The sequence below is a fragment of the Rhincodon typus genome, chromosome 20 (genome assembly GCF_021869965.1).
Source record: "Rhincodon typus isolate 14 chromosome 20, sRhiTyp1.1, whole genome shotgun sequence".
NCBI classification, from domain to species: Eukaryota; Metazoa; Chordata; class Chondrichthyes; order Orectolobiformes; family Rhincodontidae; genus Rhincodon; species Rhincodon typus.
The window spans coordinates 1,075,770-1,102,127 of record NC_063351.1 but is presented as its reverse complement, the minus strand read 5'-3'; the positions used below and the strand labels follow the sequence as shown (position 1 = coordinate 1,102,127).

The 26,358-nt window shown below is 43.0% G+C and overlaps 1 protein-coding gene across 1 annotated transcript in view; it reads left to right on the top strand.

Annotated features, from left to right (window-relative positions):
- The first annotated feature begins 1,623 nt into the window (after positions 1-1,623).
- tacr2 (tachykinin receptor 2) overlaps positions 1,624-26,358 on the top strand; it is an 89,962-nt gene continuing 65,227 nt past the window's right edge. The window contains exons 1-2 of the mRNA XM_048608930.1: positions 1,624-2,117; positions 9,213-9,407. Coding sequence (XP_048464887.1) covers positions 1,732-2,117; positions 9,213-9,407 — 581 coding nt within the window. The 5' untranslated portion in view covers positions 1,624-1,731. The remainder of the gene's footprint in view (positions 2,118-9,212; positions 9,408-26,358) is intronic.

Here is a 26,358-nt window from a genome sequence, read left to right as displayed (position 1 = left end):
ACAGGCAAATAGTCTGAGATGCTTTATTGAGCAGTTTCTCTGTGTTAATCATGAAGTCATTTACAATCTGGATTTTTCAAATTGAAACTTTATTCGTGTTATTCCTTGACGCCGATTAGTTCATTTCAAACCGAAGGCCAGGCGCTATTACAGTGAAAGAATGGTTCGGGCGAGGCTTAAGTATCTCCAATAACTTTCCCAAAAGAGTGAGGGACTGGCTAATGTACCGTACAAAGGGCGCCGCCGCAAGACAGCGACCAGCAATTTCACAAATTAAAACCCAAAATAAATGTTGCCAATCAAACAACACTGGTTCAAAGAACAACTAATTGTGGAAATGTCGCTAGTTGTTCTACCAATATTGTATTTCCAATGATGAAAATCTGTCCGAGGTCATTTTAACGTGGGCATAAACAGAATAAAAGTTGATGATACTCGGACTGATTGAAGAAAAGGATAGCTCATGTCAGTGTCTGTGGGTCTGGTCAAGCTGACAGGCTGTACTGGGGAAAGACTGTGTGAGCAGCCTCTGAGAATTTTACAGTCGCCTGCTCAGTCTCTCTCCCCGGAGTGAGTGTCACCAAGTCCACAGCTCCACCCCTCGGATATACATACGCTGCACCCCCAGCAGTTTGACCAGGAAACCGTTCCTGCAAACATCACCTTCATCAACGCTAGTCGCTGGTTAGACATTTGGGAAAGTGTTCGCCACGGTGACCTCGGACTTTGCAGGGCTTGGGATTGTGAGAAAGGACGCTGGAAATCTAACAGGTCATCTCTGAGTGTTGCGATAGCTGGGTCTTCAAGTGTTGCGATAGTGAGCTGGGTCTCTGATAGTGAGCTGGGTATCGGAGTGAGCTGGTCTCTGAGTGTTATTGAGCTAGGTCCCAGTGATAGTGAGCTGGGTCTCTCAGTAATAGTGAACTGGTTCATTGTGATAGTGAGTTGGGTCTTTCACTGTTAGTGAGCTGGGTCTGAGGGATAGTGACTGGGCCACCGTAGTAGTGAGCTGGGTCTCTCAGTGATAGTGGGCTGGGTCTTTGCGGGTCAGGGGGCTGGAGCTGGGTCACGGTATTGAAAGTGGATTGGGTTTGTGTTTGTATATGGCCGGGGGAGATGGGGGGGTGGTTGGATCTGTATAGGGACAGAGGATTTGGGTCTGTATAGGGAGAGAGAGTTTGGGTTTATATAGGGACAGGGATTTGAGTCTGTATAGGGACGGAGCGGTTTTGGTCTGTATAGGGACGGAGGGGGTTGGGTTTGTATAAGGACAGACGGGTTTAGGTCTGTATAGGGACAGGGGTTTGGATCTGTACAGCGACGGAGGGGCTTGGGTCAGTATAGGGACGGAGGAGTTTGGGTCAGTATAGGGACGGAGGGGCTTAGGTCAGTATAAGGACGGAGGGGCTTGGTCTGTATAGGGACGGAGGGGCTTGGGTCAGTATAGGGACGGAGGGGTTTGGGTCAGTATAGGGACAGGGGTTTGGGCCTGGAGAAACAAGCGTTTGGATCTGTATGGGGACGGAGGGGTTTGGGTCTGTATAGGGACGAGGGTTTGGATCTGTATGGGGACGGAGGGGTTTGGGTCTGTATGGGGACGGAGAGGTTTGGGTCTGTGTAGGGACGGAGGGGTTTTGGTCTGTATAGGGAAAGGAGCTTTGGTCTGTACAGTGGGAGTTGTCAGGAAAGTGTGGAGGCGGTGAGTTCAGGCTTGGAGTGAAGTTGTTGGGGATGAACACTGGAGCAGAAGTGGATCTGAATGAGACTGAGGCCAGTGCTAATGGCACCTTCGCCAGTGCGTTTGCCCAGCCAACTTGGCAGGTGGTTCTCTGGGCAGTCGCTTACTCAGTTATCATCCTGACCGCTGTCTCTGGCAATGTGATCGTGGTTTGGATCATTCTTGCTCATCGGAGGATGCGGACTGTCACCAATTACTTTTTGCTGAGCCTGGCGGTGGGGGACGCCTCCATGGCCGCATTCAACACCGCCTTCAACTTCATCTACGCCGTGCACAATGAGTGGTATTTCGGGCCGCACTACTGCCGTTTCCAAAACTTGTTGCCCATCACTGCCGTGTTCGCCAGCATCTACTCAATGACAGCCATTGCCCTGGACAGGTAAACAGCTTTCTACCCGAGACTTACGCAGGATAGCATTCACCCGGGACAGCTCTCCACCCGAGACTGTCATAGGGTATAGAGTCACAGAGAACGGAAACAGACACTTCGGTCCAACTCATCCATGCCGACCAGGTATCCTAAATAAATCTGGTCCCCTTTGCCAGCATTCGGCCCATATCCCTATAAATCCTTCCGATTCATTGGCCATCCAGATGACTTTTAAAAGTTGTAATTGTACCAGCCTCCACCACTTCCTCGGGGAGCTGGTTCCATACACCACTCTAAGTTACACCTCAGGACCTTTTTAAACCTTTTTCCCCTTCATCTTAAACCTAGGCAGTCTAGTTTTAGATTATTGCCATAAAGGCAGTTGTAGTGAAGGTTCCCCAGATTTGTTCTCAGATGGCAGGACTGTCTTTTGAAGAGAGACTGGGCAAAGACTGGAAGGGATCTAATTAAAACTTACAAAACGCTTCAAGGGATAGGCAGGGTGGGTGAGGTAAGATGTTTACCCTGCTTCTGGAATCTAGGACCAGGGGACAATTTTAAAATTAGAGGGATTCCAATTAAGACTGAGATGAGGAGAGACTAGTTTACTCAGAGGGTGGTGGCAAATCTTTAGAATTCTCAGAGAGCTGTGGAAACTCAGCCTTTGAGTATGTTTAAGGTAGAATATGATAGATTTCTGACTACCAGTGGTTTACTTATGGAGATAGTGTGGTTAAAAAGCATTAAGGCCGATCAGCCAAAATGTTATGGAATAGTGGGACAGGTTTGGTGAGCTGAACTGCCGATTCCAATTTCTATGTTCCTGTGAAAGGTACATTCTCAGGAACTAACTAACGCAATGGCGATATGTCTCAAATCCCTTTTTCTTGCGCATCGTCTTCCTGGCAACCTTTAATGTTAGCTCTCCTGCAGGCTCATTTCTCCCTGGCCGTCCAGAAAAAAAAACTTTTAAAGTCTTTCAAAATTTGTTCCAATCAGCCCGGAATCTTTGTCATAAGGAAAATGTTAGGAGCTGTTATTAAATTATTTGCAACTGGACTTTTGGATAAATTCAGTGTAATCAGGCAGAGTCAACATCATTTTGTTATCATGTTTGATGAATATGTTGGAGTCCTTTGAGGAAGTAACATATGCTGTGAATAAAGAGGAACCAGTGGATGTGTTGTACATAGATTTCCAGAAGGCTTTTGATAAGAATGCCACATTGAAGATTATTGTGGGCGATAAAAGGTGTAGGGAGTAGTATAATGGCATGGATAGAAGGGTGGTTAACTGGAAATAGTGCAGGCCACTAGTGCAGTGGTCTTTTTCAGATTGGCAAGAGGTGTGCCACAGGGATTGGTGCTGGGTCCTCGGCTATTTGCAATTTATCTCAATGATTAAGATGAAAGGACTAAAGATATAGTCACCAAATTTGCTGATGAGATGTAACATAGCAGATAAGAGCAGGAGTAGGCCATTCAGCCCCTCGAGCCATCTCCCCCATTCATTATGATCATGGCTCATTAATTAAGGTCAATTACTTACCTTTTTCTAGGTCCCCTTGGCAATTATTATTTCTTTATTTATGTCCTCTGCACAACTTATTTTCCTTTCTGTCTTCAAATTGGCAAGAAAAAATCAAGACCTGAGGACTGGAGATAGCAAGGACTGCAGATGCTGGAAGCCAAGTCGATAAAATGTGGAACTGGAGGAGCACAGCAGATCAGATAGCACCTGAGGAGTCGGAAAGTCAACATTTCAAGTTGGGACCCTTCATCAGGACTGGCGAGGGGGAAGGAAGCTCAGAAATAAATAGAGGGTGGGTGGTGTTGGGGGAAGGTTGGTGGGATGGCGATATGTGGATGCAGGTAAGGGTTAGTGGGGATTGGTCAATGATTGTGGATGAGAGGTAGGGTTGGACATGGGATAAGTCTCTGAAGAGATCTCAGTGGGTCTCTCTCCCTCTGCAACCCCCTGGTTATCTCCTCTGCCCTGAAACCCTCAGCTTCAAAATCTCCCCACCCCCAGCCTCATCCCGTGTCCAGCCCTCCCTCTCATTCCTGCCTCCTTGATCTGACACAACCTGACCATCTCCCTTCTCACCTATCCACCCCTCCCTTCCCATTGACCAATGTCTACAAACTCCTACCTGCATCCACCTATCACTATCCCACCTACCTTCCCCCAGTCCCAAACCACTCCTTTTATTTCTGAGCTCCCTTCCCTTCCCCTGTCCTGATGAAGGGTCCTGACCGAAAAGTCAACTTTCCTGCTCCTCAGATGCTGTCTGATCTGCTGTGCTCCTCCAGCTCCACATTTTATCAGACTTGAGGAGTGGGAAAATTTTAGAAATCAGCAAAGCAGGACCAAGGAAGTTATAAAGAGAGGGGAAAAAAAGAGTATGGGAGCAAGCTTACAGGGATCACAAGAATCCACTGTAAAAGTTTCTACAGGTATGTAAAAAGGAAAAGATTGATGGAAACTAATATTAGCCCCTAACAGTCAGAAATGGGTGAATTTATAACAGGGAACAAAGAAATTTCTGATGAATTAATTTTATACTTTACTTCTGTCTTCATAAAGGACTGGAATAACGTACCAGAAATGATGGGGAACACAAGTATTATCGAGACGATTAATAGGAAGGAACTGAAGAAAATCTATATTAGTAGAGAAATGATATTGGGGAAATTGATGGGATTGAAGGCTGATAAATCCCCAAATTTATCCCCAGATAACCTACATCCGAGAGTTCCAAAAACCTTACATAGTTTACATATATGATTTAGAGTTGGGGACCATGTGTAGTGTGTCAAAGTTCACAGATGACACTAAGGTGAGTGGTACAGAAAAGTGTGCAGAGGACACTGAGAGTCTGCAGAGGGATAAAGATAGGTTAGGTGAGTGGGCAAAGGTCTGGCAGATGGAGTACAATATTAGTAAATGTGAGGTCATCTATTTTGGTAGGAATAACAGCAAAATGAACTATTATTAAATGGTGAAAAATTGGCAGCATGCTGCTGTGCAGAGGGACTTGGGTGTTCTGGTGCATGAACCACAAGAAATTATCTTCCAGGTGCATCAGGTAATTAAGAAGACACATGGAATATTGTCGTTCATTGACAGAGGGATGGAGTATAAAAATAGGGAGCTTTTGCTGCAGCTGTACAGGTTGCTGCTGAGACCACTCCTGAAATGCTGTGTACAGTTTTGGTCTCCTTACTTGAAAAAGGATGTACTGGCAGTGGAGGGGGTGCAGAGGAGGTTCACTAGAGATGAGAGTGTTGGCTTATGAGGAGAGATTGAGTATATTGGGACTATACTCGTTAGAATTTAGAAGAATGAGGGGGTATCTTATAGAAACATTTAAATTAAGAAGGAAACAGATAAGCTGGAAGCAGTAAGGTTGTTTCCACTGACAGGTGAAGCTAGAACAAGAGGGCATAGCCTGAAGTTAAGGGGACCAGATTTAGGACTGAATTGAGGAGGAACTTCTTCACCCAAAGGGTTGTGAATCTGTAGAATTCCCTGCCCAGTGAAGCTGTACTGGCTACGTTGTTGAATGTTTTTAAAGCAAAGATAGATAGATTTTTGAACAGTAAAGGAATTAAGGGTTATGGTGAGCGGGCGGGTAAATGGAACTGATCAACCATGATCTTATTGAATGGCAGAGCAGGCTCGATGCACCAGATTGCCTACTCCAGCTCCTATTTCTTTTGTTCTTGTATTATATACAGACAAAAGTAAGTAATATAGAGATTTTTTGAGTGACGAGGCAAAGATTCGGCCAGTGGAGCATAATGTGGGAAAATATGGGGGAAGCAATGGCCTAGTGGTATTATCGCTGGACTGCTAATCCAGAGACCTAGACAACATTTCTGGTGACCCGGGTTCAAAGCCTGCCATGACAAATGGTGGAATTTGAATTCAATAAACATCTGGAATTAAGAATCTAGTGATGACGGTGAATCCATTGTCGATTGTCAGGAAAAACCCATCTAGTTCACTAAAGTCCTTTAGGGAAGGAAACTGCCATCCTTACCTGGTTTAGCCTATGTGTGACTCCAGACCAACAACAATGTGTGGTTGACTCTTAACTTCCCTCTGGGCAATAAGGAATGGGCAATAAATGCTGCCTAGCCAGTGACAGCCTCATCCCATGAATGAATAAAGAATATAAAATTGTCCATTCTGGCAGGAAGGATAAAAAAGAAATAAGTAGATGGTGAGAGTTTGTAGAGATCTGGATGTCCTCATGCATGCAAGTATTGAATAAATCTAATTGGATGTTAGCATTTATTGCTAGGGAAATTAAATACAAAAGTAAAGAAGTTGATCTTCAGTTACAGAGGGCCCTGGTGACAGCACATCTGAAGTACCATGTACAGTATTAGTCAGCTTATTCAAAGAAGGATATAAAACCATTGGGAGGAAATTTTCAGATCTCTATTTGAGTTCCTTCCTCTTGGCAACCAGATCTCAAGTTCATGTCTTGGAGCAAAGGTGTTTTTATCAGGACTCCATCCCCATCCTCTTTTCAGTTCTGTTTTAAACAAAACTGTCTTGTAAAGGTCAGTATTCATGACATCTCCCCCTAAAAGTCAACCACGCATTGCTGTTTGGGGCGGTACGGTGGCTCAGTGGTTAGCACTGCCTCCTCACAGCACCAGAGGCTTGGGTTCGATTCCACTCTCGGGCGATTGTCTGTGTGGAGTTTGCACATTCTCCCCGTGTCTGCGTGGGTTTCCTCCCACGGTCCAAAAGTGTGCAGGCTGGGTGGATTGGCCATGCTAAATTGCCCGTAGTGAACAGGGATGTGTGGATTGGGTGGGTTATAGGAGGATAGGTCTGGGTGGGATGCTCTGAGGGTTGGTGTGGACTTGTTGGGCTGAAGGGCCTGTTTCCACATTGTAGGAATTCTAAAAACATAGTAGTAATGATTTTATTCCATAATGATATCAAAATATAACAAATTGCACCACTATAAACAAATGAACCAATGTATTACATACTGTAACATTCTTCCTCTTGTGACAGATTTTGGAATTATTCATATTCTATTGAGAACATTCTATGGCTTAGTCCATAGCAACTAACTGCATGCGATAACTTAAATTTAAAATCCAGTGTGAGTTCCTAGAGTCTCAATTGTCTTGCAAATGAAAATTTAGTTTACTGCTGGTCTGTTGATTTTCTCTCAATATCTGTAAAAGATCTTGATTCTCATTTTGCATAGGTAATACATCTTCTCCATATCCTTGGCTAGAAGACGGTATTGTGGTTCCACATTTTTTATGTTGTTTTCCAAAATATGTATTGGATAAGGCACAGTCTAATTCCTGAGATAATATATGTGATGGAACCAAATTCTTCACAAGTTGTTAGGTCTGGTTAACTTTATCAACAGCAACTTTCGTAATTGCTGGCAAGCCATCTGGCTTTTGAACACTGGTGGCTGTGAATTGTCATCAAAGGAGAAACCCTCTGTTTACTTTCTGGGTGCATTAATTTGCTTTATCCTTCTATAAAGCCAGACACAAATTATCATCAGGGTTTTCAATTTTCAGCACAGACTTTAAATCATTCTGTTCAGTTTTAATGCCTTCAATGTCTGCATGTTTTTATTAATGTAATAGTCTGTGAAAGACATTTTAACCAGCCAAATACCTGACAAGTCAGGAAGAACAATTGAATTCATCTCATCCTGTTTATATTCTGTCAGGTCCACTATAGCTGAAATAAATCATAAATTCTTTATTAAAAATATTTTATTCTTTTAGTTTGCCTGTGCCAATCACGTTGTGCAAGTTGATTACAAGTTTTGGAAAATTCCAATCAGTAAATACTAAGACAGAACTCAAACACCGTCTTCCTGGAATCTCACACTTTTGCAATGTGTAGACCTCACAGTCAACAAAGGCAAAAGAATAATAGACATGTCTTTCCATCAGGGTCAGGTTAAAAAAAGTGCACTATATAGACATTACGCTTGAAATGGCACCAACGGTCCATCATCTAGCTCATACAACGTACATTGGTTGTGACCAGAGGCATAGAAGCTGCCCAGTTAACTAAATCAACTCATTTCAAAACCCTGCCACATGACCAAAATCTCTATTATTTCTGAAAAGTTTAATCATAATTTCTGGACCCTTTTTTGCAGTCTGGTGAGAATCATTCTGCTATTAACGTTAAGGCAGGCTGCTAAGAATCTAACCAGCTGATAACATCCAACCTGCTTTTACTATCCAAATCACTTACGTCCACAAGATCATCAACAGAACAGCCAGACTCCAGGCATGCCTCAAGTCCAAGTAAGACTCCTTGAAACCTAGTTCTGAAAACCTTATATTTAATAGAAAAGTGAACCAAGTGTCTACATGCCAACCTCATTTGCTGTGCTTTTGTCAACTTTAAAAAGGAAAACTGAAATTTCTGCCTTGCTTAGCTAAAACTGAACTACCTGCCTTGTCCTCCTTGACTGTCTGGTAGTCACATGATCACTCTCTCCCTGAACCCCCTAAATCTGTGAGGTGACCATCGCCAGAAGAACGTAGCTTCCTGGATACATTGCAGTGATGCCAGCTGTTGCTTTAGCTCCTTGAACTGATGACACTTCCTGCACAAGTGACTGTCTAGGACGCGAGAGATGTTCTGGAGCTTATACATGCTACAGGATGTACATTTGCAAGAACTGATGCATCTTTCCATAACTCAATTGATTAGATTATTACACTGAGAGTTGCGAAACAACATTGTACATTACTCGGAATCTCACAGTACAGAAGACAACTTGAAGTTTATTTTCCTAGCCCAGTGCACTTTACAGATTGCACAAAATCGGCGTGGAAGCTTTATTACTTCCTAGATGCTTTTAAAAGGAAGTTAGGAAAGCACATGAGGGAGAAAAGAATGGAGGGATAAGGCTGGATGAAGGAAGATTAGATAATGCCTGTGTCGAGTGTGATCATTGATTTAGATGTGTTGGGCAGAATGGGCTGTTCTGAGCTTTCAATGTAATTGTTACTAGAGATTGAGGATAATATGGTGGACTGAGATCTGATCATTGTGATATAACACTTGCTGTATTTCACTGCACAGGTACATTGCCATCATCCACCCTTTGAAGCCCAGGCTGTCGTCCAGCTCAACTAAGCTAGTGATTGGGTTTATCTGGTTCCTGGCCCTGGCTCTAGCTTTCCCACAGTGTTTCTATGCCCGCATTGTGCAATTAGAAAGCCGAGTGATCTGTAAGGTGGACTGGCCTGGGGATGTCGGAGGACAACATCAATTGACGTAAGAATATGTTATCAGTTCCCTCCATTGTTAACTCTACTGCTACAAATATTACTAATTGTGTACATTTGCAAATCAGGACAATTATCCAAAAATAATTTCCACAGTTTCATGGGGGAAATAATATTCACAAATGTGTAGAAAGTTTCCTCTCAAGTAACATATAACTCATGGTGCAAGACCACGAGCTACTTATAATTAGAAATTATGTGCTTCATTGGAAGAACTGATAAGGATAACATAGGCTTGAACTTTTGTTGGTTTGAGGAGTTGGTAATTGTGCTTTAACTAAGGGTCTTGTGATTTGAAAGCTGTGAGCTGATGGGGGTCGGAGAAAAGGATTCGCTTCATTGTTATCCAAATTGATTGCTGGGTTCCAGTTACATCCAGGCTGTTATTGTTGCTATCATTGCAGCGTAATGCACTCTATGATAAGTAATGCCCCAACATGAAGTGTAAGGCTTTGATTCCATTAACTATACGAACATTCCATCAAGCCAAGGGATCAATCCTGGTTCAATGGAGAGTGCAGGAGGGCATGCCAAGAGCAGAACCAGGCATATCTGAAGATGAGGTGTCAACCTGGTGAAGAACCAAACAGAACTACTTGCACACCAAACAGCATAAGCAGCAAGTGACAGAAAAAGCTAAGTGATCCCATAGCCATCAGATCAGATCAGATCTAAGCTCTGGATTCTTGCCACATCCAGTCTTGAGTGGTGGTGGACAACTCACTGGAGGAGAAGGCTCAATGAATAAATCTATCCTCAATGGTGGAAAACCCTAAACATGTCATTGCAAAGGATAAGGCTGAAACATTCACAGCAATCTTCAACCAAAAGTGCAGAGTGGATGATCTATCTCAGCCTCCTGCAGTGGTCCCCAGCATCACAACACAAATCTTCAGCCAATTTGATTCACACCACGTGACATCAAGGATACTGCAAACGCTATGGGCCCTGACAACATTCCAGCAATTGTGCTGAAGTCTTGTGCTTCAGAACTTGCCGCTCTCCTAGCCAAGCTCTTTCAGCACAGTTACAACACTGGCATCTACCCAACAACATGGAAAATTACCTAGGTATGTCCTGTAGTCAAAAAGCAGGACAAAACCAACCCGGCCAGTTACTGCTCCATCAGTCTACTCTTGATCATCAGTAAAGCAATGGAAGGTGTCATCAACAGTGCTATCATACGGCACCTGCTCATCAATAACCGGCTCAGTTGGGTTCTGTCAGGACCACTCTGCTCCTGACTTCATTACAGTCTTGGTTCAAACATGGATAAAAGAGCCGAATTCCAGAGGTGAGGTGAGAGTGACAGCCCTTGACATCAAGGCCACATTTGACTGAGTGTGGCGTCAAGGAGCCCTAGCAAAACTGGAATCAATGGGTATCAGGGGGCAAACTCTCTGCTGGTTGGAATCGTATCTAGCATATAGGAAGATGGTCATGGCTGTTTGAGGTCAGTCACCTCAGCGCCAGGACATCTCTACAGGAGTACATCAGGGTAGTGTCCTAGGCCAAACCATCTTCAGCTGCTTCATCAATGACCTTCCCTCCATCATAAGGTCAGACGTCAGGATGTTCACCAATAATTGCACAATGTTCAGCACTATTTGTGACTCCTCAGATGCCGAAAGAGTCCATGTTCAAATGCAACAAGATCTGGACAATACCCAGGCTTGGGCTGACAAGTGGCAAGTAATGTTCGTGCCACACAAATGCCAAGAAATGTACATCTCCAACCAAAGACAATCTGATTACCGCCTCTTGACATTCAATGGTGTTACCATCTCTGAATCCCCCACTATCAACATCTGGGTTACTAATGACCAGTAACTCAACTGGACTCGCCACATAAGCATAGCACCAACAAGAGCAGGTCAGACACTAGAAATACTGCAGCGAGTAACTCAATTCCTGACTCCCCAAAACCTGTCCATCATCTACAAGGCACAAGTCAAGAATGTGATGGAATACTGCCCACTTGCCTGGATGGGTGCAGCTCCAACAACACTCAAGAAACTTCAAACCATTCAGGACAAAGTAGTTGGTTTGATTGACATCCCATTCAGAAGCATCCACTCTCTCCACCGCTGATGATCAGTAACAGCAATGTGTACTATCTACAAGATGGATTGCCAAAATTTACCTGGGGCTCCTTTGACATCATCTTCCACCCCTTAGAAGGACAAAGGTAGCAGATGCAAGGGAACACCACCTGAGTGATTTATCTTCATTCACTTGCAATTGTGACTGGGACCACATCCACAGAAAATCACTGATTGCCTAGATGGCCCGATATCATGCCTGTAATTAGCAATAATCCTGAAACTCTTGATATTCACTCTGAAACTGCATCTAGAGTGAATGCAATGCACAAAGGGCAATCAGGGTCTCCAGTGGATGACATATTTTAACAGGCCCCATCTCACTCCTAATCTCCTTGGACTCTACTTCACCAGGGAGATGAAGATATTGAAAATAGAATCCCAGTCATGGCTGATATGTCACTCAAGAAAAGTGGCCAGCCCATGCCAACCTGACCCAAAAGAGTTTGCAGAAAGGACATTTAGCTGAGTATTTGGAGCACATCTCACAAGGCATATTGTCCTAAACTTTATCACATACCACATCATAAAATTGCCCCAGGGTCCTAAAGCCCTTATATAACATTAAGCGAAATTACTGGAGAAACTCAGCAGGTTAAGCAGCATCTATGGAGAGAAAAACAGAGTTAACATTTCAAGTCCAGTGATCCTTTGCCAGAACCGAAAATAACTGGAAAGGCTGGTATTTGTGCTGTTGATGGGGGGAGGTGATTGAATAAAATGCATGGAGACAGTGCCCAGAAAGAGATAAAATATATGGATTGTAAATAAAGAGGTTCTGATGATAAACCGAGAGAGAAATGCTAGGTAACAAGAGATGTAAGTGGTTGAAAATAGGTTGGCTGTGCTAGTACCAACCTAGGGGTGTGGAGGAAGAGTAACATATATGGAGCAGGGTGTTCACATTCTGAAATGGTTAAACTTGACATTGAGTCCTGAAGTGCAGGGTCGCTAAGTAGAAAATGCGAAGCTGTTCTTCCAGCTTGCACTGAGCTTCACTGGAGCACTGCAGAGATGTTGACCAGGGAACATGGTGGTGTGTTAAAGTGCAAGCAGCTGGAAGTTTTGGTTATTTTAAGGACAGAACATAGGTGTTCTACAAACGTTCTCCATTTGTTCAGCAGCAGGAGTTGGGAGAGAGCGCGAGGGGATTGCTGGGAAGGTAAAATCATATATTCTAGCAGTGGCTAAACCCGAAACGCTACACGTGTAGTGTCTCCCACCCACCCTCCTCCTCTAACCAAAAAAAAGACTCCGTGTGGAGGGTCAATAAGCACAACGATTTCCTCTGAGTTGGGAGAGAGCGCGAGGGGACTGCTGGAAAGGTAAGTGGCGAGTACAATAACACACAGTTAGTGCTTTGGCGCCTTCATTTTTGGCGGCGGAGAAGGAGTAGACCGGGAGCGAGAGCACAAGAGTGGTGTCTCCCACCCTTCCACCTCCTCTAACCTTAGAATAAAAGGGTAAGTAAGTTATTCTCTACTTTTTGCAATTCTTTCAGGGAAGTTTAAATTTAGAGGGGATGGCAGTCAGGGCAGCGCAATATTCCTCCTGCAGGATGTGGGAGGTAAGAGTCAACAGCAGTAACTCTGCTGACTTCACCTGTGGGAAGTGCACCCAGCTCCAGCTCCTCAAGAACAGCGTTAGAGAACTGGAACTGGAGCTGGATGAACACAGGAGGCTGAGGTGGTGATATAAATGAGCTACAGGGACATAGTTACCCCTAAGACCGAAGGCAGTTGGGTGACAGTAAGGAAAGGGAAGCAAAGGAAACAGTCAGTACAGGGATCCCCTGTGGTCATTCCCTTCAACAATAAATATACTGTTTTTGATACTGTTGGGAGGGACGACAGGGTTAGGGGTAAGTCACAGGGACGGGGTCTCTGGTACAGGGCCTGACTCTGTGGCTCAGAAGGGAAGTGGGGAGAATAGGAGAGCAATTGTAGTGGGGGATTCAATAGTTAAAGGCACAGACAGGCGGTTCTGTGAACGCGAATGAGACAAACAGATGGTATGTTGCCTCCTGGGTGCCAGGGTCCGTGACGTCTTGGATCATGTCTTCAAGATCCTTAAGGGGAAGGGTGAGCAACCAGCAGTCATGGTACACATCGGTACCAATGACATAGGTAGAAAAAGGATTGAGAATGTGAAAAACGAGTACAGGGAGTTAAGTTGGAAGCTGAAGTCCAGGACAAACAGGGTAGTTATTTCTGGATTACTATCAGTGCCACATGATAATGAGGTAAGAAATAGGGAGAGAGTGCAGCTAAACACGTGGCTACAGGGCTGGTGTAGGAGGGAGGGCTTCCATTATGTGGATAATTGGAGCACATTCTGGGGAAGGTGGGACCTGTACAGTAAGGACGGGTTGCACCTGAACCGGAAGGGCACAAATATCCTGGGAGGGAGGTTTGCTCGAGCTATACAGGGTGGTTTAAACTAGATTGGCAGGGGATGGGGAACCGGATTTGTAATTCAGAGAATGAGGTATTCAGCCTTCCTATAGACACAACAGGGAGTGAGGTTGTTAATAACGAAATGCTGTCGATGGAGTGTAATTGTGGACACAGGGATGGTTTGAAGCGTGTATACTTCAATGCTAGAAGTATCAGGCGGCTGAACTTAGAGCATGGGTTAGTACTTGGAACTACGATGTTGTGGCCTAACAGAAACTTGGGTAACTCAGGGACAGGAATGGTTCAGGAAGTTCCGGGATTTAGATGCTTTAAAAGAAATAGGGAAGGTGGTAAAAGAGGCAGGGGAGTGGCATTGCTAGTCAGGGCTAGTATAGCAGCTACTGAAAGGCAGTTCGAGAATGATATGTCTACAGAGTCAGTTTGGGTTGAGGTCAGGAACAAGAAAGGAGCAGTAACTTTGTTGGGGGTTTTTTACAGAACCCCTAATAGTTGCAGAGAAGTGGAGGAGCGGATTGGGAGGCAGATACTGGAAAGGTGCAGAAGTCACAGGATTGTAGTCATGGGTGACTTCAATATTGATTGGAAACTTTTTAGTTATAATAGTTTGGATGGAGCGGATTTTGTCCAGTGCGTTCAGGAAGGATTCCTGACACAGCATGTAGATAGACTAACATGAGCAGAGGCCACTTTGGATTTGGTGCTTGGCAATGAACTGGGCCAAGTGTTGGTAGGAGAGCATTTTGGCATTAGCGATCATAACTCTGTTACTTTTACAATAGTCATGGAAAAGTATAAGTACATACAGCAGGGTAAGGTTTATAATTGGGGGAAGGGTAGTTATAATTCTGTTAGGCAAGAACTGGTAACATAAAATGGGAACAGATGCTGTCAGGGAAGAGCACTATTGAAATGTGGAGATTGTTTAAGGAATGCATACTGCGTGTGCTCAATATGTTTGTCATTAGCAGGCAGGGAAGATGCAGTCGAGTGAGAGAGCCTTGGTTCTCAAGAGAGGTCGAACGACTAGTTAAGAGGAAGAAGGATGCTTATATAAGGTTTAGGAAACAAGGATACAAGTTATCCAGGAAGGAGCTGAAGAAAGGGCTTAGGAGAGCTATAAGAGGGCATGAGAAAACCTTGGCAGTTAGGATCAAGGAAAACCCCAAGGCTTTTTACATGTACGTGAGGAATAAGAGAATGACCAGTGAAAGAGTTGGGCCGATCAAGGATTGAAAAGGGAATTTGTGCACGGAGCCTAAAGAGATGGGAGGGGTCCATAATGAATACTTTTCTTCGGTATTCACAACTGAGAGGGACCTAGTTGTAGGGGAGGACAGTGTGAAACAGGCTGGTAGGCTAGAGGAGGTGGATGTTAGTAAGGAAGATGTACTAGGAATTTTGAGGAACTTGAAGATAAATAAGTCCCCCGGGCCTCATGGAATTTATTCAAGGATTCCATGGGAAGTGAGGGAAGAGATCGCAGGGCCTTTGGCGATGATCTTTTCGTCCTCATTGTCCACGGGTATAGTGCCAGAAGATTGGAGAGTGGCAAATGTCATTCCTTTGTTCAAAAAAGGGAATAGGGATAACCCCAGAAATTACAGGCCAGTTAGTCTTACTTCAGTGGTGGGCAAATTATTGGAAAGGGCTCTGAGAGATAGGATTTATGATCACTTGGATAGGCACAGTTTGATTCGTGATAGTCAGCATGGATTTGTGAGGGTTAGATCATGCCTCACAAACCTTATTGAATTCTTTGAAGAGGTGACCAAACACGTGGATGAAGGTGAAGCAGTGGATGTGATATACATAGATTTAAGTAAGGCGTTTGAGAAGGTTGCCCATGGTAGGCTCATGCCGAAAGTAAGGAGGCATGGGATAGGGGGAAATGTGGCAGATTGGATTCAGAATTGGCTGACCTTTAGAAGAGAAAGGGTGGTAGTGGATGGAAAATATTCAACATGGTGCTCAGTTACGAGTGGTGTACCACAAGGATCTGTTCTGGGTCCTCTTCTATTTGTGATTTTTGTAAATGATTTGGATGTAGGAGTGGAAGGGTGGATTAGTAAATTCGCAGACGATACAAAGGTGGGTGGAGTTGTGGATAGTGTGGAGGGCTGTTCTCGTTTACAAAGGGACATTTATAGGATGCAGAGTTGGGCTGAGAAGTGGCAGATGGAGTTTAACCCTGAAAAGTGTGAGGTGATTCATTTTGGAAAGACAAATTTGAAAGCAGAATACAGGGTTAACGGAAAGATCCTTGGCAGTGTGGAGGAGCAGAGTGATCTTGGGGTTCATGTCCACAGTTCCCTGAAAGCTGCCACCCAGGTGGATAGAGTTGTTAAGAAGGCATGTAGTGTGTTAGCTTTCATTAATAGAGGGATTGAGTTCAAGAGCTGCGAAGTTATGCTCCAGCGATACAATACCCTGGTTCAGCCACATCTGGAGTATTGTGTCCAGTTCTGGTTGCCTCATTACAGGAAAGATGTGGAAGCATTGGAAAAGGTGCAGAAGAGATTTACCAGGATGTTGCCTGGAATGGAGGGAAGGTCTTACGAGGAAAGGTTGAGAGAGCTAGGGCTTTTCTCTTTAGAATGACGAAGGATGGGAGGTGACTTGATAGAGGTGTACAAACTGATCAGAGGTATAGATAGACTGGACAGCAGATACTTTTTCCTAGGGTGGAGGTAGCTATTACAAGGGGGCATAGTTTTAAAGTGAGTGGAGGTAGATATTGGGGAGACGTCAGATGTAGGTTGAGATTGGTAGTGGCGTGGAATGCATTGCCGGAGCAGGTAGTGGAGTCGGCCTCATTAGGGGCATTTAAGTGGCTATTAGATAGGCATATGGATGATAGTATAAGGTAGGGGTGGAGATCAGATAGACCTTAGGTTTAGGGTAAAAGTTCGGCACAACATCGTGGGCCGAAGGGCCTGTACTGTGCTGTACTGTTCTATGTTCTATGTTCTATGTTGTATAAATGTCGAGCGCAGTCACTCTTGCCTCCCCTCTGGAATTCAGCTCTTTTGTCCATGTTTGTACCCAGGCCGTAATGAGGTCAGGAGCTGAGTGACCCTGGCACAACGCAAATTGAGCATTAATGAGCAGGTTATTAATTTGTTAATACCACTTGAGAGTACTGCCAACAAATCCAACCATCATTTTTCAGATGATCAAGAATATGCCGAGGAGTGATACTTGGTCAGGTTGGACTAGGGTTAACATTTCTTAATGCAGCGTGCCACTCCCTGTACCACAGTATAGTTTGTAAGGAGTTGGAGAACTTTCTCCAGCAGTCTGGTGCTGGGACTTCATTGTCTGCTTTGTAATGTTCTGCTCGTTCGTAAGGACTGGTAATGTGAATCGCATGTGGTGTTTATCATTTTGTCTGTGTACCATGAGTGAATCGACCTTGCTAGATAACACAAGGTCACTATTTTAAAACCTTTCATGGCATTCTTATCATCTCTTACACTGAGCAAGATGCCAATTCACAGAGCTGTCCTTATAGGGAAATCTGATTGAGACAGAGCTTCAGCTCTGTGTCATTGTTGTTCTGAGGTCACTGCTCAGAGTAAGAGAATGGAGAAAGGGAACAGCAGAAAATGGTACCGGGTCAGTGACGGTGGCAGAAGCTGTCAAAATTCTAGTTTTGATTCCATCGTGGATGAAGGAATCTGAACAAAGCAGGAGTCATGTTTCAAACTGTTTGTGTCCATGGTAAGTGCTGATATAGAATGGCTGGTCCAAATGGCCTCTTTTATGTTATAACTTTTATGTATTTTCCCATTACGAACTGTCTCTTGGAAATTGCACATATCCACCTCTCTGCTGCTGTCTTAAAGATGATTAGGGCAGTGACACAACACATTGCCCCAGGTACACAATGCATCAGCAGCTTGGGGTCTCTGTTGCAGATAACCTTCCCATCTCCAATCCTTGGGGTAACAGCTGAATTCAGCAACTAGCCATGTTATTGAGAGGAACTTACTCCTCTTATTGGGAACTCACTTTAGAGAAGCCTAAAAAAGCACACAAATTAGAAGCAGAGAAAAACCATCAACCTGCTTCGCCATTCTATAAAATCATGGATGATTTTTCAAATCCCACATTCCCATCGACTCCCAATATTCCTTTAATCCCAATCCCTAATAAAAATCTATCTACATCGACCTTAAAAGGTATTCAGGCGAAGCAAGTTAATTGTGTATTCCACATCATAGAATCCCTACAGGGTGGAAACAGGCCATGCAGCCCATACTGACCCTTCAAAGAACGTTCCACTCAGACTTGCATCCCTATCCTATCCCCATAACTCTGCATATCCCATAGATGATCCAACTAACCTACACATCCCTGGACACTACGGACAATTTAGCAAGGCCAATCCACCTAACCTGCATACCTTTGGTCTGGGGAGGAAACCAGAGCACCCAGAGGAAACCCACACAACTACAATGTGCAAACTCCACACAGACAATTGCCAGAGAGTAGAATCAAACCTGGGTCCCTGGTGCTGTGAGGCAGCAGTGCTAACCACTGAACAACCATGCCACCCGCAAAAGCAAATCAACAAATTCCAAAATTAAAAACTGGTACAACTGCATAATCTGATGATTGCAGAGTTGAACTATTTATAAGGTTATGGAATTTGAAAACAAAATACTGCAATGACTTTGTTGTAGGTAAGTTGATTATTCATAATTCCTTCATTTTGAATGTGCCACTATTGTTCCACTATGTACCATTGCAGCCAGCAGGTGAAGGATTGGGTTTCAGGAAGCCTGAGGTACATAATGCTGGTGACCCCATGCTGTGCTGAGCACAGAAAAAATGAGCTGCGTAAATGCATTAACTCTATGCACAGTTGTTCCTAGTACTGAAACCATTGCACTCAATATATTGTAACAAAATCCCTCCAAATGGCAGAAGGGAGGCAAGAGGAAAATCCCAAGGAATCTAGCATGCAGCAGTATGTCCCAACATTCCAATTATTTGTTTCCAGATATGGCAATGGAAGCATGAATTCAGCTGTTAATCATTTGAGAACATGCAGAGGAAGAAGCAGTAGGAGCTTTTTTTACTTCATTCTCTACCTTTCTTGGGAGCAGACGTGGGTTCAGTGAGCATAGAGTGAAGGAAATTGATGTGAGGGAGCATAAGCTCCCTTCACTTGGAAACTGATATTTCAATTTAGGTTTTAGGGAAAAAATATCAAGAAATGATGTTCCTCATTGAGCAGAGGGAAAAAAGGAGTCTCTGCTGAGCATCTGCAGTCATGGAGTATTGGCCCTGGATATTAGAAGGATCCTATCCCTGGGATTTAGGAATGGATTTGATGGTATTTCCAGTCATTGGTTGAAATTCCAGCTATGTCATTTATGTGGAACCAAATTATCACAATTCTGGCTTTTCCCTGTCAGAGTGAGACATGGTCGCTTGGTGTACCTGTGTATTTATGCGATCCACATTGTGTGTCCTGACAGCTCTCCAAACCTTTAGGTGCCGAATCTGTCATTAAGAGTACTAGCTTGGACTTAGTAGCTGCACATTGATTGGTCAAGTATAAATGGACTGTTCTGAATTGACGAAAATTCTGAAATGTTTCCAATTTCAACTTTTGCCGGATGATTAAATCCCACCAAAAGCAACATGGCAATAACTTGATAATCTGTTTTTGTGATGTTGTCTGAGGGTTAAATATTGGCCAGTGCTATTGCTATGGGATCTTTTATACCCTGCAATATGGGCCTGTTTAACATTTGAGACCAAAATCAGCACCTTAGTGCAGGACACCCTCAGAACTGCTCTGGATTGTCAAGCAAGAATAGATAGCTAGAGGGGACATAGACTATATGACAGTTCTCTAAATAGTGCACAGTGACAAAGGGACGTGGAAATGGACGTATATTAATCTTTGAAAGCGGCAAGGCATATTGAGAGAGTGTTTAACAAAGTAAATGGGATCTTGGCCCTTGTAAATAAAGGCAATGAGTAAAAAACCACAGAAGTTATGCTGAACCTTCATAAATACTAAAGTATTGCATCCAGTACTGGTCACTACATTTTAGGAACTGTGAGAGGGTCCTCAAGAAAAAAGGAAATTTACCAAACTGTTTTCAGGGTTGGGGTTTGTTGGAGAGGATGGAATTGTTCTCCTAGCATACAAAGATGATTAAGACGAAGATTTGATAAACATGTTCAAGATTATGATAGGTTTAGAGAAAGAAAATTAAGAACAGGTGAAAGCAAAAGTAGAAACAAATACTGCAGATGCTCAAAATCTGAACTGGGAACTTACAAAAGAGATTAGGAGAGCTAAAAGGGGATATGAAAGGATACTGGCAGGTAAAATAAAGGAAATTCCCAAGTTGTTCTTCAAAAACATTAAGGATTATGAGGCAAAGAGTAGGGCATATTAAGGACTGCAGTGGTAATTTGTGTATAGAGCAGGATGATACAAGTAGGGTTCCAAATGAATGTTCTGCATCTGAGTTCACAGTGGGAGCAGAGATATAGATATAGAAATCAGGGAGAAGGTCTGTGATACAATTAAAGAAATTACCACAGACAAAGAAGAGGTTCCGAATGGTCTCACAGGCTTAAAAGTAGATAAATCTCCAGGGCTGTTGGGTGAGGCAAAGGAGGAAATAGCAGGGGCACTGGCAATAATTTTCAATTTCTCTCTGGCAATAGGATAGGTACCAGAGGACTGGAAGATAACCATTGTGGTACTGTTATTCATGAAGGAAGTGAGGGATAAACCAAGAAGCTACAGGCCAGTCAGTCTAACCTCGGTGGTGGGGAAACAATTGGAAGCAATTCTGAGGGACAGAATTAATCTGCATTTGGAGAGACAGGGATTAATCAAGAACAGTCAGCATGGTTTTGTTTAGGGGAGGTCATGTCTGACCAATTTGATTGAATTTTTTGAAGAGGTGACCTGTGGCCAGAGAAGAATTGAAAATTTTTACCAGTGCCCCTTCCTTGCCTCACTCAACAACATGGGATACATTTCATCCAGATCAGGAGATGTTCTGCCACTCAGAACCTGCTCTCAGTATACTCATTTTAAAAATTGTAACACAGACCTTTTCCCTGATTTCTATATTCATGTCACCCTTCTCAGTAGAGAACACCAATACAAAGTATTAATTTCCAACCCTATCTGCATCATTCAGCTCCACACACAAGTTACCACTGTCATCCTTAATGGGTCCTACTCTTTCCCTAGTTATCCTTTTACCCTAATGTACTGTAAAATAACTTAGGATTATCCATTATTTTGTTTTCCCTGCCATTATTCTTTCTTGCACCCTTTTCACTGTCCTGATTTCCTTTCTAAGTTCCTTCTTGCACATTCTATACTCCTCTAGGGATTCTGCAGTTTGAGCCCTCGCTATCTGCCATGAACCTCCCTATTTCTCTAATCCACTGCTGTATATCCAGGGTTCACAGGATTTGATAGTCTTGCCTTTTATCTTTAGTGGAACATGTTTACCCCGTAATCTCCATATTTCAGTCTTGAATACATCCTGATGCTATGACACAGACTTATCTAAAGGTATCAGCTCCCAGCCCGCTGGCCAAATCATATCTGATCCTATTAAAATCAGCTTTTTCCATGGTTGAGACCATTGATTTCAGGCTGATCCTTGCCTTTTTCCATAACAATCTTGAATCTAATGGGGTTATGATCATTGTCTGCAAAATACTCCCCCACTGATACTTCAACTTGCCCAGCTTCATTACCTAAAATTAAGTGCAGGTCCTTCTGCACATGGGCTTAAAAAGCAATTCTTTAGACTGTGAGACAAAAAATAGGAATAGGAGTGGGTCATTTGACCCCTTTAGCCATTCAGTAGGATCATGGCTGATCTGACATTCCTCACATCCACTTTCCTGCCTTCTCCCCTCAACCCTTGAGTCCATGACTGATCAAGAATTTATCTCAGACTTAAATATACACAAAGACACTGCCCCCACAGCTCTCTGTGGCAAGGAGTTCCAAAGGCTCACAACTCTCTGAGAAAAGAATCCTTCCTCAGTTCAGCCTTAAATTGGCACCCCTTCATTCAGAACTCTTAAACTTTTCCATGAGGGAAAACATCCTCTCAGCATTTACCCTGTCAAGCCCATTGTGAATCCTATCTGTTTCAATGACATCACCTCTCATTCTTCTAAACTCCAATGAGTACAGTCCCAAACTTTTGCCCTCCATATCAGCGATTATCGAAGTGAACCTTCTCAGAACTGTTTCCAATGAAACAACGTCTTTCCTTAGGTAAGGGACCTAAAACTGCACACAGTATTCCAGATGTGATCTCACCAGCACCCTGTATGGTTGCAGTAAGACTTCCCTACTCTTATACTCCAACTGTCTTGAAATAAGAGCCAACATTCCATGAGCCTTCCTGATTACCTGCTGCTCATATGCCAGCTTTCTGTGATTTTTTTTGCACAATTAACATCAAAACCATTTGTTTTGCAGATTTCTGCAGCATTTCTCCACTTAAATAATATTCTGTCTTTTGTTCTCCCTTCCAAAATGAACAACTTCACATTTTCCTGTATCATACTCCATTCGCCAACTTTTTGGCCACTTACATAACTTGTCAACGTATCAGTTTGATTGTGAGAATCATGAGTCATAAACAACAGTGTTTAACTTAAATAAAGGGAATAACAATGAAATAAGGACAGAGTTAGCTAAGATGAACTGAATAGATAGGTTAGCAGGAAAAACAGTAAGCAAGCAGTGGCAGACATTTAAGGAGGTATATACTGGTGAAGTACCGGAGGTCTAGAGGGTGGCTAATGTTGTGCCATTGTTTAAGAAAGGTTGTAAGGAGAAGCCTAGGAACAACTAACCTGTGAGTCTGATATCGATGGTGGGTAAGGTGTTGGAGGTGTTTATGAAAGACAGGATTTACATGCATTTGGAGAGATAAGGATTGATTATGGATAGTCAGCATGATTTGTGCGACGAAAATTGTGTCTCACAAACTTGATTGAGTTTTTTAATGAAGTAACCAAAAAGATTGATAAGGGCAGACATTGTTTATTTGGACTTTAGTAAAGTTTTTGACAAGGTTCTGCATGGTAGACTAATTATTAAAGTTAGATCACATGGGATTCAGGTGGAGCTTGCCAATTGGATACAAAATTGGCTTAATGGCAGGAGACAGAGGGTGAGGTGGAAGTCTTTTTTTCGGACTGGAGGCCAGGTGTTCCATAGGGGTCAGTACTGGGTCCATTTTTGTTTGTCATTTACATAAATGATATGGATGAAAACATGTGGAGCCATGGTTAGTAAGTTTGCAGATGACACCAATATTGGTGGCACACTGGAGAGTGAAGAAGGTTATCTAAGATGTGAGGTGATGCATTTTGGAAGGTCAAGTACAGGTGGAAATTATACAGTGAATGGCAGAACCCCGAGGAGTTTTGATATGCAGAGGGATCTGGGTGTGCATGTCCACAGATCACTAAAGATGGCAACGCAGGTAGATAAAGTTGTAAAAAAGGCCTATGGCATGCTTGCCTTCATTGGAAGGGATATTGAGTATAAGGATAGACAAGTTATGCTGCACCTTAAAGAACTTTAGTTGGGCCACACTTGGAATATTGCAAACTGTTCTGGTTCACACACTACCAAAAGGATGTGGATGCTTTGGAGAGGGTACAGAAAAGGGTTACCAGGATGTTGCCTGGTATGGGAGATTTTAGTTATGAAGAAAGGTTGGATAGACTGGGTTGTTTTCACTGGAATGCAAGAGGTTGAGGGGTGACCTGATAGAAGTTTATAAGATTGTGAATGGCATGGATAGAGTGGAAAGTATGAGGCTTCTTCCCAGGGTGGAGGGATCAATTACTAGTTATGCGAGGTAAGTTTTTCACACAAAAGGTGGTGAGTGCCTGGAATACACTGCCAGAGGAGATAGTGGAAACAGACATAATAGCAGCATTCGAGAAGCACCTGGACAAATACATGAATAGGAAGGGAATAGAGGGATACGTATTCTATAAGTGAAGACAGTTTTAATATGGAAGGGCAGAATGTTTCGGCGGAGGCCTCAGGGCTGAAGGGCCTGTTCCTGTGCTGTATCGATTTTTGTTCTTTGTTCTATAAAGAGATCTTGATCAATTGAGTCAATAGGCTGATAGAGTTTAATTTGGATAAATATGAAGTATTGCATTTTTGTAAAACAAACAAGTGTAGGATTTTACAATTAATGACAGGATCCTTGGTAATTTTGGAGAACAGAAAGACCTAGAGGCTCAGGTATGTAATACTTTGAAATTTGTGTCACAGGTAGACAGAGTGGTTAAGAAGGCATTTAGCATGTTTGCCCTCATTGCTCAGATCTTTGAGTATAGGAGTTGGAATGTCATGTTAAAGTTGTACAGGATGTTGGTGAGGCTAGTTTTGGAGCATTGTGTGCTCTTCTGGTCGCCATGTTATAGGAAGAATATTATTAAACTGGAGAGGGTTCAGAAAACGTTTACCAGGATGAGGTTGTTGACTTGCTTGCTGAGTTGGCTTGTTTTCGTTCAGACGTTTCATCACCATGCTAGGTGACATCATCAATGAGGCCTCTGATGAAGCTTTACCAGGTTTACCAGGATGTTGCTGTGAATGGAGGGTTTGAGATATAAAAATAGACTAGAAGTGCTGGGACTTTTTTCACTGGAGCCTAGGAGATTGAGGGGTGACCTTACAAAGGTTTATAAAATCATGAAGGGCATAGATAAGGTAAATGACAAAGGTCTTTCCCCTGGGGCGGGGGAATTCAAAACCAAAGGACATATTTTTAAGGTGGGAGGCCATGAGGAGCAACTTTTTTATACAGAGACTGGTTCATATGTGAAATGAACTGCCAAAGAAAGTGATGGCTGCAAGTACAGCTACAATGTCTAAAAGACATTTGGTTAAGTTCAGGAATAGGAAAGGTTTGGAGGGGTATGGGCCAAATGCAGGCAGGTGGGACTAGCTTAGTTTGGGAACTGGTTGGCATAGACTGGTTGGACCAAAGGGTCTGTTTCTATGCTGTATGACCCTATGAGCTATTTCATAATTCTCAGCACAAATATACACCAGTAAGTATGAAAGATTCTAAGAGATGGATAAATTAGCCATGGCTGACCAAGGAAGTAAAGGGAAGTATTAAGTTGAAAGACAAAACATATGAGGAAGTAAAAGATGGCGATAGCCCCAAAAACTGGGATAAATTAAGAATTCAGAAAAGGAGGACAAAAATGTAATAAAGATAGAGATAAATAAATTATGAGGGCAAACTGTTGAGGAATTTAAAATCTGATAAAAAGAGCTTCTTTAAATATGTAAAAAGGAAACAAGAGGTGAAAGTGAACATAGCCTGCTAGAACATGAATCTGGGGAGATAGTTATGGGGAACAAGGAAATGTTAAAAGAGATAACCAGATATTTTGCATCAGTCTCTACAACGGAAGTGAACTTTCTCTATGATTCTGTGAAGATACTTTGAACATCTCATTAATACTAAAGAATATGGGGGAGAAACTCAGTACCATCACCATCACTAGAGAAGTAGCAATTAGACAAACTATTGGGGCTAAAGTCCCCTGGTCCTGGTGGCTTGCATCCTAGGATCCTGAAAGAAGTAGCTACAAAGATGGTAAATGCATTGGTTGTAATTTTCCAAAGATCCTTGGATTCTGTCCTGTATACATTTTAAGAATTCTGCTCCCTCTAAACCTTTCATATTATGACTGCCTCAGTTAATGTTGGGGAAGTTGAAACCTCCCACTATGACTCCATGACTTTGATAATGATTTATGTGAAGACTCAATTATATCAGACCTGAAATAATCTTCCACTAATTTGAATCAAAGTCCCCCAATACTCAGAGATTCATAAACGGTTACAACACACCTGGAGGCCATTCAGACCATTGAGACCATGCCAGTCAACAAAGATCTGACTACACTAATCCCATTTTCTAGCTTTTGGCTCATAGCCCTGGAAGCTATGGCAATACAGGCGACTAGCTCAATACTGAATAAATGTTACGAGAGTTTCTAATACAACTACACTTTCAAGCAATAAGTTCCAGATTCCGACCATCCTTTGAGAGAAAAACAATCTCTCAATTCTTAGCTTTTTACCTCTTACTTAAATTTATGATGTCTGGTTATTGACTTCTTAACTAATGTCAAAAGTACTTTCCTATTCATCCTATTTATACCCAACGGAGCCTTGTGTCCAGTGTTTCAGTCAGACCCATATCCAGAGATAGTAGGAACTGCAGATGCTGGAGAATCCGAGACAACAAGGTGCAGGGCTGGATGAACACAGCAGGCCAAGCAGCATCATAGGAGCAGAGAGGCTGACGTTTCGGGCCTAGACCCTTCATCAGAAAAGGGGGAGGGGAAGGGGGTT